The sequence below is a fragment of the Carettochelys insculpta genome, chromosome 21, assembly GCF_033958435.1.
Source record: "Carettochelys insculpta isolate YL-2023 chromosome 21, ASM3395843v1, whole genome shotgun sequence".
Lineage (NCBI taxonomy): Eukaryota > Metazoa > Chordata > Testudines > Carettochelyidae > Carettochelys > Carettochelys insculpta.
In genome coordinates, this window is record NC_134157.1 from 17,003,742 (window position 1) to 17,020,600 (window position 16,859).

The following is a 16,859-nucleotide window of genomic DNA, read 5'->3' on the forward strand; positions in this document are numbered from 1 at the left end:
CCGGCAGAGACGCAGAGCCCGGGGGGTGGATTGCTCGGCGCTCGTTGCGTCTCCCCTGCCCATCGGTGCGCTCGGAACTCGCAGCCGTGGCGGTGTCGTGGCGACGAGGGAAGCCGAGGCCGGAGAGCGGAAGGGGGAGAGGAGTCGGGGTACCGCCCCCCCCAGAGGTGACACGGGGGTGCAGGGTCCCGCCCCCCCGAGCAGTAACTAGGGGGGCAGCGTTATCAACCCCTCAGCAGTGACTGGGGGGGTGCGGGTATTACCCCCCGGCAGTGAGCGGGAGGGATGGGGGTATTGACCCCCCGTCACTGCGGGGGGAAACTGGGGTGTCGCTCCCCCGGCCGTGACTGGGGGCGTTGGGGGTGACTGAGGAGGACTAGGGGGGTTGACCCCCCCCCCGCAGTGACTAAGGGGGGTTGGGGGACCCGTCTCCCCCGCAGCGACGGGTGGCGGCTATCCAGGTTGTCACCCCATCACTCGCGGGTGGGGGTCGAAAGCGAAGATCGGCGCTCAGGGGCTAAGACAGTCGGGGGACGGGCTCATGAATCAGCTTCCGAAAGCTCGTATCAGCCCCCCCACCCCACAGGGGATCGACGCGGCCTGTCCCGCCAGCCACGTCTGTTTCACTGAGGCTTTCCCAATTCATCATTCGCATTCCTAAAATACCAGCGTGGGAGCGCAAGTGAGGGAGGCTCGTACGCCTCTCAAGCCGAGGTACCTGCTTGGACCCAGAGCCCTGGAACCCAGTGCCGAGGTTTCTTTGCTCTGGCTGGGAGGGCATGCGGGGCTGTGAGCATCCTCGTTCTTTGCGTCACTCTAGGCTGAAGCTGCAGCACAGATCAAGCGACAGGAGGGTGGCGTCTCATGACAGGCCGTTTGGCTATGAGCAGGAAAAGCCTATGAATCAGCTTCTGAAGACCTGTACTGCCCACCCACCTACAACAAGGTATTGACACGGCACACGTCTGTTTCACTGAGACTTTCCCAATCATACCCCAGGCCAAACTGTAACACTTGCTGCGTTTACATTGAATAATCTTAATTATAACTGGCAAATACATCTTTGGGAACTGGAGGGCAAGAGATAACTTAATCAATATCCTTCATATACATGGCACTGATTAGATCCAGGAAGATCTGGTGCCTGGTGCTTTTTAATGAAATGACTCCTGCACATGCCTACCACTAAATCTGTTTTAAACTGTAAAGAAACCAGGCACAATCAGTGAAATGGGCACAAGTCTGGACCATCTTGAACTCTTAGATCTCTTTTGTTTCACCATGTTTCATTAAAATCTCTGCTGTTTAAGAAGTCTGGATTTTGCTGACCCAGCCCTAAGGTCTCTGTTTCACGTAGTTGAAGCTGTTTCTCCATAGACTTGAAGTAGCAAATGGGCTTTGTGCACATTATGTCTTTGCAAAATGACAGGGCATCAACGATACACAACAAATCCTTTAGAAGTCCTGATTTATTACACTAAGAGTAAGCACAAGTTACATGTGGTGCTGTAACATACATAAATCAAAAGCATCCTCAGAATGTGATGCATGTAGCCTTTATGTTATGAACCTCACTAGTGTGACAGCTCAAAGAGATTGCTGTTCCTGTTTCTTTGACATGAAAGGCATTGTACTCTTACTTATACCTGTGGAGGCCCAATCAAGTCAATGGATCCCCTACAGCGCTTGAGAGCTGGTCTGAAACATATTTAGCCTCCAGTCTCATTCTAGTGCAAATGACCAGTAAAGTAATGAATGGCCGGGTACCACTAGCTGAAAAAGCCTTATCTGAGAGCTATGCCAGACTTCGTTACAGAGACACCTCATTGCTCATCTGGCAGCAGCAACAGCAGAAGTTGGAATCTGCCCCGCCTGGTACTTACTTGAGTAGAAGCCGAAGTATGTGGTACTCGCAGTATGGTAATGAAGCCATCCTGGTACGGGACAAAAACAAACTGGATGTCTCCAAAGACACTGGGCAATCCAAGTTTTGCATTATTATGTGATTTTAGTGGCTTAGTGTCAGAAATCTGTGCACATCAGACAAATGCATGAAAGAATCTGCGCTGTGCTGCAGGCAAGTTCTCAACAACATTTTTATTCAAAAGTCATCATTGATATTTTTGGGAGGTTTGGTTACATTGTTTTCCATCACTGCTGATAATTGGGATCAACCTACCAATGTTCAATATGGCATGAAAAGATGAAGACTGGGGATATCTTACTAGAGAAAAAAGGCAAAATGTTACATATTAAATCAGGCTAAATATTAAATGAGGCTAAAAAAAAAAAACCCAACCCACACATTACTATCCTCGTGTGTCTAAATGCTTTATGCTGGATCTACACACTGATTGGGTACCAATGAAACTGTTTCAGTTACAGGTATGATTTGTTATATAAGTATAGTCCCTAATGTGGACGTACATATTGGTAAAAAACTGTCATATCTGTACAGCTTATTCCCCTTTCCTTACAGGAATAGCTGTTTTGGCATAAGCAAGTTTATACCAATACAAAAGTGTCATAAAACCATGGTGGTTGTATCATTTTAACTAAACCACAATCATTAAAGCAGTACAACCTGTACGTGTGGACTAGCCCTGAGAAGATTAATAAAACTGAAAGGATGTTTGAAGTTTAAATTTTTCACCGTTTATGGCACTTATTGATATTTCATATTTCACTGGGACTGAATGATGAAAGTAGCCTAGTCAATTTCACTTGCCAGTCAGACACCAGCAAAATTCTGCAATGGCGCCCTTGCAAATGCAACAAGGGAATGTTACAGTCCAAACTGTTTTCATTTGAAATCATTCTTTAGGATGTTTTAATAAGATTGTTTGGCAAAAATACACAAAACCTTCACTTTGGACCTTTCTTGCCCCTTTTTTATACTTTCCCTATAAAAGATTTCTTTCAATCTCAATTCATGATCTGGCAGTAAAACTGAATAATTTATAATAGTGAGCAGAATAGGGAAGGAAGTGCTGAATGAAGAGGGCCTTAGGCCTCAGCTAAACTAGGGATCAAAGTTAATCCCAGATTCACAATTCTAGCCATGCCCTTAGCATAGTTAGAATCAACATCTCAGGATTAACTTTGTTCCCTGGTCTAGATCAGGGAGTCTTCGGACTTGAGTCAATGTCTCCTACTCCTCACAGCAGCATGGAGTACCAGGATTGACAGATGAACTCAGAGAGATAGAGTATACCACATCTTCACTGATGTAGCAAAATCGAACTCTGGTGGATCGATCGCATCGCGTCAAACCTACAGTACGACATACCCTTAGAAAGATCAAGCTGAGAGAGGAATATGAAGGCTTTGCCCACTGCAAAGCATCAGTTGTTTCTCTATGATGTTACAGTTCAGTATCACAGAAGTAACTGTCTGAAGGCCTCATTCTGTGAAGTCAATATGAAGCCTGTATGAATAATACTCTGCTTAAACAACAGCTGAATGGATCATACATAGTTCAAAAAGGATATCTGAATGACTCATTGGATAGTAAGAGAGTAATAATGAAGAAAGCTTTTGTTAATGAGCACACACATCTTTTGGTAAGGGTGGAAAGGAAAAAAATGTCTTAAATAAAACAGGAGTGACACAGCCATAGGATCAGCTGCAAAAGGGATTTTCTTGTATATGTTTTCTGTATAATTAAACCCTAATGCATGCAGCAGTTAATTAGATTTATGCAATTGTTATTTCAAACAAAAATAATGGGAGTCTCCATTATAAATAACCTAGGAAGGATTTTTTTATTTCATTTTTGACAAACAGCATCCCTCATTTAATTGAAATTAATGTTTTAGAATTCATGTCCATAGATTATTTTTACAGCTGTTAACGTTGAAGACTGGGGTAGGCAATAAAGAAGTGGCAGCCCATCAGAATTAGTCCCTGATGGATTGCCACCACTATACTTACCTGCACCTCCGCAGGAATCAGGTGATCGCAGCTCTTGTTGAACGAGGATCACCCTTTCATGGCCAATGGGAGTGATGGGAAGTAGCATGGACCAGGACATTGCTTCCTGACACTCCCATTGGCTGCAAATGATGAGCCGTGGCCAATGAGAGCTGCATTTGCCTGATACTTGCAGAGGCACAGGTAACTATAGAGGTGGGCTAACCCCAGGTGGACCAGATGGAGCTCGCAATCTGGTATTTGCCCACCCCAGGTTAAAGGATTTTTAAAAAAGGGACTTCTACTTCTGGTAATGAGCACTGCTGACCAGGTGCCAGTTCTGTCTGCCATCACTCCTCCACTGTGTATATGGAGGTGTGAGCTAGTAGGGCAGCAGCAAGCCCTTAGATGTCATGGGCTATGTCTACACTTGCCTCCAGCTTCGAAGGGGGCACAGTAATCAGCGTGATGGGAGATTACTAATGAAGTGCTGCGATGGATATGCAGTACTTCATTAGGCAAATTCTCCCCCCCAGCAATGGCGAAGTGCCGGCATGCTGTGTAGCAAACCCATGATCCCTCGGGATCAAAGGACGCCTACCACTACTGGTGTGTATCACAAAGTACTGTATGTTCAGAAAGTTTAACTTGGGCCCGGACTCTGCCAGCTCTTATGTATAGGCTTCATGTCACACACAACACTGTGGTCTCCTCAGGACTATTCTTGTGTTACGCTTGTCTACAGAATTAGGCTTTGCATGGCACTAACGGGCCATTGTATTGTTTGCTTTTCTGCACATCCCTCTAAATGTGATTGTTTATTTCACATCATTTAGTATTAATGCATTTCCAGAAGTCTTGGTGGATTTGTTGGTACTACCCTGAACTGAGTTTCTGTCGTCAGCTATGCGTTGTTGACACGTGCATTGTAAGTGCGTTTATTGTCTGGGTGTAAATTAAAACAGTTTGAATGCGTCCTCTGTACCAGCTGTTTTTTCTTGTCCATATTAACCGCCTTAACATATCTGATCATTATTTGTATTACACCTCAACATACTGACTAAGGAAAGGTATGGTGCATCTCTGGATTTATGCAGACACATCCAGTTAGGGATTGTCTTAACTAGCAGGAGACCTATTGCCACCTATTCCTTAGCATACAGGTGAGTTTTGCAGAACAGAGGCCTGCAGTTCAGTTTACCTGAGATTAGCGAGTTGTGGCTGAGGCTGGTGTCTCCATGACAGTGATGTTGCACAGCTGCTCAGCTTTGATGCCTGGTTCAACAGCCCAAGGCTTTGCAAATTCTTCCTGTGGAGCCTGAGAAGGGACATGGAGAGCTATCGCTGCTTCTCATTTCATGAAGGGCTACAATGAAGATGTTACAGCGAAGCCACTTAGTTGATTGGGAGCCATATATTTCTCACCTTTTTGTAGATTCCAGGCCAAGAGGGACCACTGTGATCATCTGGTGTGACCTCCTGTACAACACAGACCAGAGAACTTCCCAGATAATTCCTAGAGCAGATTGTTCAGATCCAGAAGAACATCCAGTCTTGAGTTATGCCCAGAAAGGACCCCGAGCAAGCTTGCTCACCCCTACTGGCTAAACCTTCTACTGGCTAAACCTTCAGGCAGTCTAATGAGTGCAGCTGGGCCCCAGTGGAGTCCCCTCATTGACCAAACTGCCCAGTTGGTTGCGGGGGTGAGCACACTTGCTTTTAAGAGCAGCAGCAAGGTGCTGGCTGCTCGAAGCATTCGTTATGATGGCTCCTGCTTGTTCCCAGACCCACTTCTGCCTGGGACCCCGCTGTGCCTCACCACAGGCAGTTTCAACGCCGATTCTTGACCCTGTTTCTGACACATGGCCAATCACTCTAAGACTGACCATGAACTCCAGGTCCTACAACTAGGCACAACTGCCAGGCCCCACTCCCAGCGATGGAATACACGATGACCTGTGTATGTGTGTTGTTCTGACAGTTACTTTCCCTCTTCATTACATTTTTGTACTCTGCATTTCTCTAGCCTTAACTTCCAGCCATTGGATCATGTTCTATCTTTCTCTGCTAAGTTGAAAGGAAATTTTTATTTCCCATCTTGGTACTTACAGGCTGTGGTCAAGTCTCCCTTTAATCTTCTTTTTGCTAAGCTAAATAGTTCATGGCTCTTCTCTGAACCCACTCCAATCCATCAACCTTCTCCTTGAATTGTGGACAACAAATCTGGACACAGTGTCCAGCAATAGTCACAGCAGAGGTAAAATAACATCTCTATTCCTACTTGAGCTTCTTGCTTGGCCACCTTGAGGTGCAGTAGCAAAGTGGATAAGGTGCTTTCTGACAATCCAATGGCTTGTGTGTTCCAGTGTAGCTCAGGTATCAACATTGTGTGTGTGTAGACACTGTTGGTGCATCTACACTTGCATTCCTCTTTTGAAAGAGGTGTGCAAATGAGGAAAATAAAAATGCAAGTGAGGTGCATATTTGGCACCTCATTTGCATATTATTTCAAAAGGGCTTCTTTCGAAAGGAGAAAACCAGTGTAGACGGTGCTCTTTCGAAAGTAAACCCCATCTTCAAAAAAATCCTTCTTCCCATTAAATAAAGGGAAGGATTCTTTCGAAGATGGGGTTTACTTTCGAAAGAGCACCGTCTACACTGGTTTTCTTCTTTCAAAGGAAGCTCTTTCAAAATAAGAATATGCAAATGAGGTGCCAAATATGCACCTCACTTGCATTTTTGATTTCCCTCATTTGCACACCTCTTTCGTAAGAGGAATGCAAGTGTAGATGCACCACGTGAGTTTTGTGCCTTCCCAGTGTGGTGGAACTTTGTCTGCGTCTTACATGCTATAGTTGTTATGGTTCTGTAGCTAGCAAGGGTCAGCCATAGGAGGGGAAAAGAACTCTGATCTCGCCCCCATAAAAACCGTTTTAACTGGGATTTTACAGCAAGGGTAAGTCTATGTGGCAGCACTAGTCTGAAATAAGATATTCCAAAATGGCTATTTTGAAATATCTTATGTAGAAGTAATACAACCACACAAAATGCATTTCAAAATAACATCCAGCAATTTTGAAATAGCATATCCAGGTCCATAGCACTACTTCAAAATAGTCCCATTGGAGCCCATTATGACCTATTTTGAAATAGGCATTATTCCTCATGGCATGAGGTGTACTGGAATTAGAATAATGCACCCGGTATTTCAATTTTATTTCAAAATAGTGTGTGCATCATTTAGATGCTGCCAAAGTTATTTTGAAATAATTGCTATTATTTTGAGGTAAGTTGGCCGTATAGATGGAGGTCAAGATAGCTAATGTGTGTTAGCAACCTTGCTCTTAAAAACCCATCCATCCCTCCTCCCCTTTTTTTTCTTGGCAGCAAGGATGCCACTTTAATGTAACTCAGAATGAATTAGTCACGCCAAGCTAGCTAGTGGAGGCAAGCAGGCAGCTGGGAAGGAGAGACTGCAGACTACCACTTACAAACCTGCGCAGGTGACAGCTGGAATCCAAGTGGTGATGCGTCTAGGATGAAGCCCAAACTGGAATCAATGGGCGTTAGACTGGTGACTTCAGTGTGGCCAGGACCATCCCTTGTAGAGCGCAAAGGGCAGCCGTGCAAGTATCAGGTAGACTATGTCTTCCCTGTTTTTTCTGGAGGTCTCTGGAAGCTCTGGAGAAACATATTGAGAGCTTTTTGAGTCCTAAATCAAGGGACTTGGGAGGTGTTGAATGTTTAACCAAGAGATTTGTCCATCTGAGTTAAGAGCACTCAACAAAAACCCAGATGTTAAGTCATCTGAATAAAAATCACTTCCTTTCTCAGTAAATCAGTTTTCGTGTCCTTAGTGACCACGATGTGATCTCCCCCTAGTTCTCCAGCTGTCCATAGAGTCTTCCAGAAAAACAAGGCAGATGAGACCTGAATTTCTAATACAAAAGCATCCAAGCCAAACCAATCTAGCACCTTCCAGGCCTTCTTTTTACACCATTAAAAGGGGCACAAACCCATTCCCTTTCCCTCCCGATCCTTTTCAGATTACCTTAAAGACTCATGCTGTAGCTTACCTATGACTCTAGTCCCACAAATACCTCCACACTCCATACAGGACCCTGCAGATTTCAGTGGCAAGGTCCAGCCACATGAATACAGTTGCAGAAGTGGAGCTTAAAGCAGGATAATTGCTGAAAAGTAAATCCCATACACATTAGTTAGGGAAACCATGTAAGCAATATTGTTGATCACTCCCGCATTATGACTCAGAGTCGGGAGTGCACTGGAGGCCTGGTCTAGAAGTTTTTTGTACCAGTATAACCAGTGCTTTCGCTGTGCCGGTACGCTGTCCCAGCATCTTGGCAGCCCCAGCCGGGTGGCAGAGAGACCCTGCCAGCCAAGCATCTGGGAGCCAGCTGGAATATGGAGCTCTGCTGGCAGCCCCAGCTGTGGGAACCAATATGGGGGAACTCTGGCAGCCCCAAGGCTAGGAGCCGGCAGAGATGCAGAGCCCCACCAGCAGATCCAGCCCTGGGGACCCTGGTGGGGAAAGGGGGCAGGGAGCCAGCTGAGTATCAAAAACAAAAGAAAAAACAAACAGAAAAAAACCCACCACTGAGTATAACTGTTGGTTAGTGGAATGGGTTTTTTGTTTTATTTTAACCCATACAGTTATGCACTACAACTCCAGCTACAGATGCAGCTAAACTGGGATAAAGATCCCTTTTACTGGTACAGAATTGCTTGTAACAAGAAAAGCCATACTAGTATGAGCACATTTATACCCATATGACTGTGCCCACACGAGGGGGAATTATACCACTTTGACCATACTTATTTCAAGTGATACCTCTTATGTGTGTGTGTCAACAAAGCCTGATGCACATCCTTGTTCAACAAAACACCAAGTATATTGGGACTTATGCATGGGTTTGAAGTTACCCATGGGCCTAATTTAAGTGCTTTGCTGAATAGGAATGAAGTTAAAGTACATGCTTAAACTTCAGCGGGTAGAGTCAATATTTTCAATCTCAACTTCATCATGAGTCTTATGACATCTGAGGGTTTACTTAATGCCCCAGCATCTGGAGTCATGTGATTCTGAGGATCTCAATTTTCATTTGAGAAACTCTTGAAATGATGAGAATATGGAACTTGAAAAGGGCACAAAACCCAGAGGCCAAAGAAAACAAATGCAAGATTATTTTTAAAAACTCTTGTGATTTTTTTAAGCCAGTTCCGTGAGTCTGAGGGTCCCAATTCCTGATTTCTGAGGTTTGGCAGTACAAGTTAGTGCTTTGCTGAATCAGGACCATGTGTGACTTCAACCACACTGGAGAGTGGGGAACAGGAAGGACGCAAGCAATGTATAAAACTTAACACACGCAGGCACTTTTTTCTTTTTATTATGAAAACAAAACAAACGCCCCAGGAGAGGGGTCCATGATTATCAGTAACATCAAAGATTACTTTCTAACTTTTCTTTTTAAATCTGTTGTGTCGAGGCCAGCATTTGCAATAAACAAGCTAAAACTAGTTACATTGACTCATTCTTCAGTAACTGACATTTACAGGAATATACTAGAAATGGCACTAAAAAGTCTTAAGAAAAAGTTATGTGCATGCAAATTTACCGTCATACAGAAAAGTAACTTTTTTTAAATATTAAAAAAAGGAAAAACAAAACAAAAACATAAAACAAATTGTTTTGGAATTGTTATGCCAGTTATTGGGGTATATAAGCTCTAAAAGGCCTGTGTCAAATCTTAGCTGGTGGGTTGTTTTATTTTTTAAAAATGATTTTTTTTTTTTTTAGAAAAGATATGTAAATACCATTTTTTAAAAACGTGTCATCATTAAAACAAGCATGATAATGCTGCTAGTGTTATAATCTCTTCCTGCCTTGTGTTAATCTGTAACTCATAGCTTGCCCTCGATTGCACCAGAATGCTAATTGCCTGTGTTTAGACTGTGTATTTTAAAATCCATTACTAAATTTTTTTTTGTCATGCCCCAACCCCTAACTCCAACCCCAGTTTTAAAAAAGCATCATTTCAAAAACAAAAGGAAACAAATTAAAAACAGGGATAAGAGTCCCAAAAGTAGAGAGAAAATCAGTTTGGGTAACTGTAATTGGATTCCTCCAACTAAAAAAAAAACATGGAAAGAGACCACAATCCAAGTACTACTTTAATGTGCATGTGTGCATGTAAAAAAAGTAGCAACTGGTTATATGCATTTTTACATTTTGAATGGGAATCATGTCTACAATTTCAAACCCTGTTGAGAGGAAAGCTTAAAATCACAACAATAAAAAACTGAATTTGCTTTGTTTTGGCTGTATCTATTGACTGACAAAGTTTGAATCAACACATTTGTTTTCCAGGTGAACAAGGGCCTGATCTTGGGAAGGCTCATGTCCCTCAGCTCTCTACGATGTGACAAGAAACAAGCTTAGGGTAGGTCTTCACTACAGGGAAGATTGACTGATCTTCTGGAGTTAGATTTAGTGTGCCTACTAGGGATGCACTAAAGCAAATTTACCTCCTGCCCCTCGTTAGGAGTAAGGGAAGTCAAAGGGAAAGTTTTTCCCATTCACCTCCCGTTGTGCAGACGGTGGGGAAAAAAAATCGATTTTAGATAAGTTGACTCCAGCTACACAATTCATGCAGTGGGATTTGCATATCTAAAATCAGTTTTACCTGCTAGTGTAAACCTGACGTTAATCTGTGATTATTTCATAAAGCTCTTAAAAGGTCAGACTGATGCTTTTGAGTAGCGACATGCAAATTCTCCTCTCTGCAGTGGGCTTTTTTTGATTCATTTTCTTACAAACTATCGACGTTCTTTTAAATTTAGTTGACGTAAAACACTCTGGGGCAGATCATCAGCTTGCATAAAATCACCCACCAATGACTACGTCCATGAATGAATTTCTTATTAATTTAATAGCAGTAACCCAGATATATGTGAGGGAGGATGACAGTGTGAAAGAAACAGCATGTTTCTCAGGAGTTTTTCCCAGATTGACACCAAGTTGCTCATATTTATTTAAAAGCAAATAGTCCGCAGTTTCCTTTTATACTTATTAAAGGTTGTAACAGAACACAAAGCAAAAACATAAATCCACCCTTGAAAACAATTGCCCCGTAAGCTCTAATTAGATGTGCATTACATTTTTAAAAGTTACTGTGATGAAATATATTACTAAGGATCTGTGGGATGGGGGAAGGGCAGTGCTTAAAAAAATATCCATATTAAAATTAAACTGAGTTTAAAGGAAAAGGAAAATTGTTAATTTAGGGTTATCATATTTGACCTTTCAAAAAAGAGGATGCCCCTGAGAGAGAATGTATCAGTATCTACCAACTCACATATTAATGTCTATATATACACTATAGCACATTAATACAACGTGAGTTGGTAGATACTGATACAGATACACTCCCTCTCAGGGTTGTCTTTTTTATATGGTAACCCTAAGTCAGTGAGATACAGGAAACCCTAGTTCATCAATTCCTTTCAACTGTGTAGGGCCCAATCCTGCAAAACTGAACACCTCCTGTAGGAAGGCTGACCATCCATTGATTTTAAAGTGACTGGCAGCTCTTCAGGACTCTAGAGGAGGCATTCTGTTTCTTACAAAATCAGGCTCCATTATTATTTTGTAATTTAAAAACAGGTACACTGCATTAGAGCCATGTATGACTACCTCACTGTCTTTCCTAAACTGCTGACTGACATTTACAATAGTGTCGTTTGTAAACGGATGCAAGGGTAAGTCACCTATTCAATCTCTCGATAGTCTAGACTCTGACTCCTATAAAATGTGGTTACATGGGAATTAAATGAGGGACAACTGATATTGCATGCAGGAGCTTTTGCACCAAAATGAAAATTTTTGGCAAAGATGCCCCAATTGCAAGCCACGCTCATGTTTCAAAATGAGGTGTAACTCACTGGGACCACTTGTCCCAGGATGCAATATTTCCTTTCCAAGTCTGCAGAAGCTAAGCTTGCTGGGAACATTGCATGCTGGGATTTGCAGTCCTCATGGGCCACCCCGCTGTATTATAAAATGAGTACAGCTGCAACTTGCTTCACTTTGTGACAAGAAGATGCAGCCCCAAGGCTCTTAGCAATCTGCTAATATGGGACTCAGCATGGCAAATATCAAGCCTTCCCATGTTAGAGGCAATGAGGTAACCTCAGCGAATTGGAGGTTGGGACAGGGACAAGCATAACTTCAGTTAAACTCTGTATATTTTTTTCTTTACAATAAAAAGTTAAAAAAAAATAATTCAACTTACTATACATTTCTGCCCCTCGGGTTACAAAGTGTATATTATAAGACTGGGGTTTTCCTAAAACTGGTTTTAAAAAAAAAAAAAGAATGCAAACACAGAAAGATCTGTGAAAAAATTACAAATACAATAAAATAAAATCATGCTGCTGCTGGAAGTCATCTAAGTCTGAAAGTCTCCAAATCCTGTACAAAAAGAAGAAAGAGAGAAAGGAAGAAACAAAACAATAGAAAATTGAATACACAAAACATGAGAGAGCACCGACACAAGAAATAATGGACTGTAGCACCTGTAGGTAAAAAGTCCAATATATTTAAATAAGGTCTCAGATTTTTTTTTTTAGACTGGTTCAAACCATTTTAAAAAAAAACTTCTGCATTTTTGCTGTTCTTCATAATGCAGTTTTCTTAATGTTTCAGACAACCAATGGTGTTAATAAATAAAGTATTTATATATACACACATGAAATTAGGGACAGTGACAACAGAGTGTGTGTTGCAGCAGTGCAGGTTGAAACATTAGGCTGGAATCTCATAGAAAATTGCTGAGCCTTACAAAAAAAGTTTGTTTTTTTTCCTGTTTTTCTTCCCCCTCCCCCTACTTTTTTTTTTTTTTTTTTTTTTTTTTTTTTTTTGAGGTAAAAGTTTCAGTGTTTGGAAACCTGCACCCTGCGAGACACCAAAGTAGCGTTCCCCCCTCAGAGCTCCTTGCTGATACAAAAGATAGGAAAAAAAAAAAACCCCAACATTCAACACCTCTCCCCTACCCCTCAGTGCCTTGGCTCAAACCCAGCCTAAGCCTCTGATTTGGGAAGGTACTTAAAGCACGTCATGTTGGTGATCTTGACGTCGCTAGGCCTGGCTTATTACGGTTGGTTGAATTCTTTTTTTATGGGAAATTGGGTTTTCAGGGAAACAAAGTGTGTTTTCCTGAAAAAATGCTGGTTTTGGTTGAAAGACTGAACACGTTTTATTTTTTCAACAAAAAGTCAACATTCTGTGTGTGTGTAGGTAAGAGAGACTCTGATCAATGCTTACCTGCTTAAAATTAAGCACATGCTTAAGTACCTTCCTGAATAGGAGCCTATGCCTCTACCAAAACAAAAAAAAAAAAGATACATTTTAACAATCCACAGTACATGAGATTTAGTTTTGTTTTTGTTTTTTTTTATGCAAAAAGATGATAGCATCTGACACTTTCATCACACTGTAGACTTGGAGGTTAAGAATACTAATACAAATACACCAACTAGTTCAAAAGCTAACATCTTTCAGATACAGTACCATTTTACAGAGATTTCTTTTTAATTTTTTTTCCTTGCCTCGCAGTGAGCCAGGTTGGGTGTATTAAAAGGGAGCTTGGAAAAAAAAAAAAAATCCAAAAAAAACCCTGTATACTACACCTTGCTGATTTTTCTATGGATCTCTTGTGAAGAGTTCAAAATTCTTGTCATGTCCAAGCAATCATCTTCAGTTAAAACAATTTAGAGAGACTTTATGCAAAGTGATCTACTTATCATAGAGTCTAGTCACGCATAAAAAGATCTTTGACCTATTAAAAGCAGAGAAGAAAATCGTGGAAGATGCCTTTTATAACACTGAATTTAAAAAAAAAAAAAAAAAAAAAGACAAAAGATAAAATCCTGACCACCGTGGAACAAGAGCAGTATGGTAACTGGAACCGTAAAAGGGGACACTGCAGAGTATTGGTGTGTATGTTGTCCTTTTTTTTTTTTTCTTTTCTTTTCTGTAAGAGTCTGTAGTTTATTCTGAATCGCTGCTGTCTGAACTGGATCCACTTGAGCTGCTGCTTCCAGATTCTGAGGAGCTGCTGCTGCTGAGACGGGAAGGACCTCCAGAGGGAGCAGAGCCAGACTTTTCTGGAGGGAAATAGGTTGTGTGTCATATATTTGCAAGCTCGCTGAACTATTCATATAGCTCCCTACGTACGCTGCGATAAGTAGTCTATGGGTTGTTATGGTACAATCTGATAGCTGGGGCAACATTCAAAACCTCTGGAAAACTGGAGAAGGCCTTAAAGTGAAACGGCCCAGACAGCAAGCTTTGGAGTGGGCCAGTTATTCTAATACAGGGTGCATGTCCTTGGTCCAGCACCCTCGGGACTGGGGTGATCCCGAACAAGGGATTTTGCCAAGTAGTGGTGGTTAACGCACCCCTGGGTCCTGCCACTGGCCCTCCAGCTGCCACTACCCAACCCTCCAACCACAGCTTGCCATTGCCACTGGTGCCCTGGGTCTGGTGCATGCTGGTGCTCCAGCACCCTGCACGGCTGCCAGGAGGTGCCAGCAACCCGGCCCCATGTGAGGCTGCTAGGACGGTGGCTTTGGCTTTCTCTCTTGCCCTGGCTCTCTGGTCCAGGAGGTTTTGCCATGCCAGAGTATGCCGGTTTTAGGAAGTGCAACCTGTAACAAACAGTCAGTGGGAAAAGAAAAAAACCCCACAACCCACGATAACATAGAAAAGGAGTGAGCAGCTTTTTAAATCAGGCTCCTCTTTTTGACCCTACAATTGGCAGCCCTCTCTGCCAACCTGTCTAATGTAATCCAAACCAATGGACATGTCAGTTATGTTCATATGGAAAAATAAAACCCTTTCAGCACGGGTAAGAAAATAAATATGTGGAATGTAAAGTCTTTATTAATCGGTATATAAATCCGAATACACAGGCATAAAACCAGTCACAGATTTCAACAGTTAATGAGACGGATGACCCTGAGACCCAGCAGCCAATCGTGCTGCCCTCCACCCCACTTTGCACAGCCCTGACCTAAAACATGAATCTGGTTGGTTTAAACTGAATGGCACAACCACCCTCAAGCCACACTCAGTGTGTGGCACCTGAAGCCAGTGAGCACAGATTCCAGAATGGGAATTACTGACACAGCGAGGGGCTGGGCAACTTTTACCAGCTGGGTTCCAGTTGGCTGTTAAAAGGTCCACACCAGTACAGCTGAGAGGAGAATTCCGCCTGTGGATTCTACTAGGAATACTCAGGCATTTCCCCACAAATTCTGCATTCTGTGCTTCCTTGGAGAGTCAACCCAGGAAATTAAGAATAATCTTTGTTGGTAAAATCTTCCAGTAGGACAAAAAAAGTTCTCTCGTATTATTGATACAAAGGTTCTACCTCACTCTGGTCAAGGTCAAAACTTGGAGGCTGCTGTTCAATCTAAGGTTTTGTCTACATGGGAAAGCTGCACCAGTTTAACTTAGGCTACATCTAAACTCTGAGCAAGGAGTTTCATTTCCCTAGACGTACTCACTGTAACTCTCACCAACTATTCTAATTATAACTAGTAGTGTAACCGTGACAGCATGGGTAGCAAGAGAAAGCCAGTGAAGTGGTGCTGTATGTGTACTCACTGATTTAAGACTGGTCTGTACTCAACACAAGGGTTCCCTCTAATTTTTTCCATCCCTGGGCAGAATAAATTTTGTTATATGCAGCAAGGCATGTGTAGCTGTGCAGCACCAACAGAAACATTTTCCAACTGTCATGCATTAAACCAGAATCAACTTGGTTTAAATTGAAATCAGACTGTGCACACAAACTTTGCCATCTGCTTTAACTAAATAACTTTAAAATTGTACCAAAAGTTAAACTGATGCCACTTGCTCATGAAGACACACCCAAGTTAATAGCGACTGGTAATAAGAATTGCGTGACATCTCCTGTATTTTTTTTTAAGTACATGAGTCAGTCGAAACTTAGCTGTGCATATTGACTGACTCTCTGTCTCTATAGAGTAATTTACTTGGCCCAGGCACTATTCAGAAGTGAAACTTCAGGACATGTAGCCAATGAAGTGTGGCCAATTACCTTTTTTTGCAGGTTTCTTGTTGTTGTTTAGCTGCCCGCTGACATCCTGTAACCGTTTTTCTAACTCTTTCTTCTTTTCCTGAGCTAACTCTTCTTTCGATTTTGCTGCTTGCTTTTTCCCACTTGCAGCTGTGGAGGAGGAACGCACAGTTTCTGAGACTGCATGGTTGGGGGGAAAAAAGAGCGGACATCACTATTTTACAGGGCACAAAAATTTATGCAACTGCTCTGTAGTTACACTGCTAAGATCAGTGACCACACAGCAATTACACTTCCCTACAGAGGACAACACGCAAAATCGCAGTCTATAACAATCAACGTTTACATGATTTTTTTTAAAGATATCTTTGAAAATATTTTAGAAAATAGAAATATCCATGTAATAACCTTGTAGTTACAGGTTACTTACCAGCCACTTATATGGTCAATAGTTACATTGTAATTAAAGAATTGTTACATGAGTTTCTGCCCTGTAAAACAAAGTGTCCCATTAAAGGTTGTCAGAAACAGGCATTTGCCATCAAGAGCTAGATTTTTTCATGCAAGAATTCAGCTGTTTTGTTGCTTAAAAACAAGATTTGCAAAGGATGCAGGCAAAAATTGCAGGTGTCAAGAATGTATTTGCATTAGCTAGGATTAAAATGTTAAGAGGTATCAGCAATCATCCTGCTTCCCATCACAAATTAGTGCTAGCTGAGGTGAGGAAGAAATATTCCCCCCCACAGCACAGTAATGTACACTTTTCACCACTGCACATCACGTGTTGGCCATGATCAGAAACAAGACAGATAACACATTGGC

General features: G+C 42.2%; 2 protein-coding genes across 3 annotated transcripts in view; one reads left to right on the forward strand and one right to left on the reverse strand.

Moving 5' to 3' along the window:
* The first annotated feature begins 83 nt into the window (after positions 1 to 83).
* On the forward strand, positions 84 to 4,882 carry BRD3OS (BRD3 opposite strand). Its single transcript, XM_075015370.1, has 2 exons — positions 84 to 167; positions 821 to 4,882. Exon 2 carries the CDS (start codon positions 1,737 to 1,739, stop codon positions 2,004 to 2,006), a length of 270 nt encoding a protein of 89 aa, XP_074871471.1. The 5' UTR covers positions 84 to 167; positions 821 to 1,736; the 3' UTR covers positions 2,007 to 4,882.
* Positions 4,883 to 13,862: 8,980 nt separating this feature from the next.
* The window catches only part of BRD3 (bromodomain containing 3), a 62,746-nt gene continuing 59,749 nt past the window's right edge, over positions 13,863 to 16,859 (reverse strand). Inside the window, exons 11-12 of one of the 2 annotated variants that reach the window (XM_075015184.1) lie at positions 16,059 to 16,217; positions 13,863 to 14,097 (exon numbers count right to left, since the gene is read on the reverse strand). In XM_075015184.1, the coding sequence (XP_074871285.1) occupies positions 13,982 to 14,097; positions 16,059 to 16,217 (275 nt within the window). In that variant the 3' untranslated portion in view covers positions 13,863 to 13,981. The remainder of the gene's footprint in view (positions 14,098 to 16,058; positions 16,218 to 16,859) is intronic. The other variant, XM_075015185.1, reaches the window with a different exon arrangement.

Bases quoted from the DNA above. Each gene is read 5' to 3' on its own strand.
- BRD3OS (XM_075015370.1), top strand. From the start codon at position 1,737: ATGACCAGTAAAGTAATGAATGGCCGGGTACCACTAGCTGAAAAAGCC.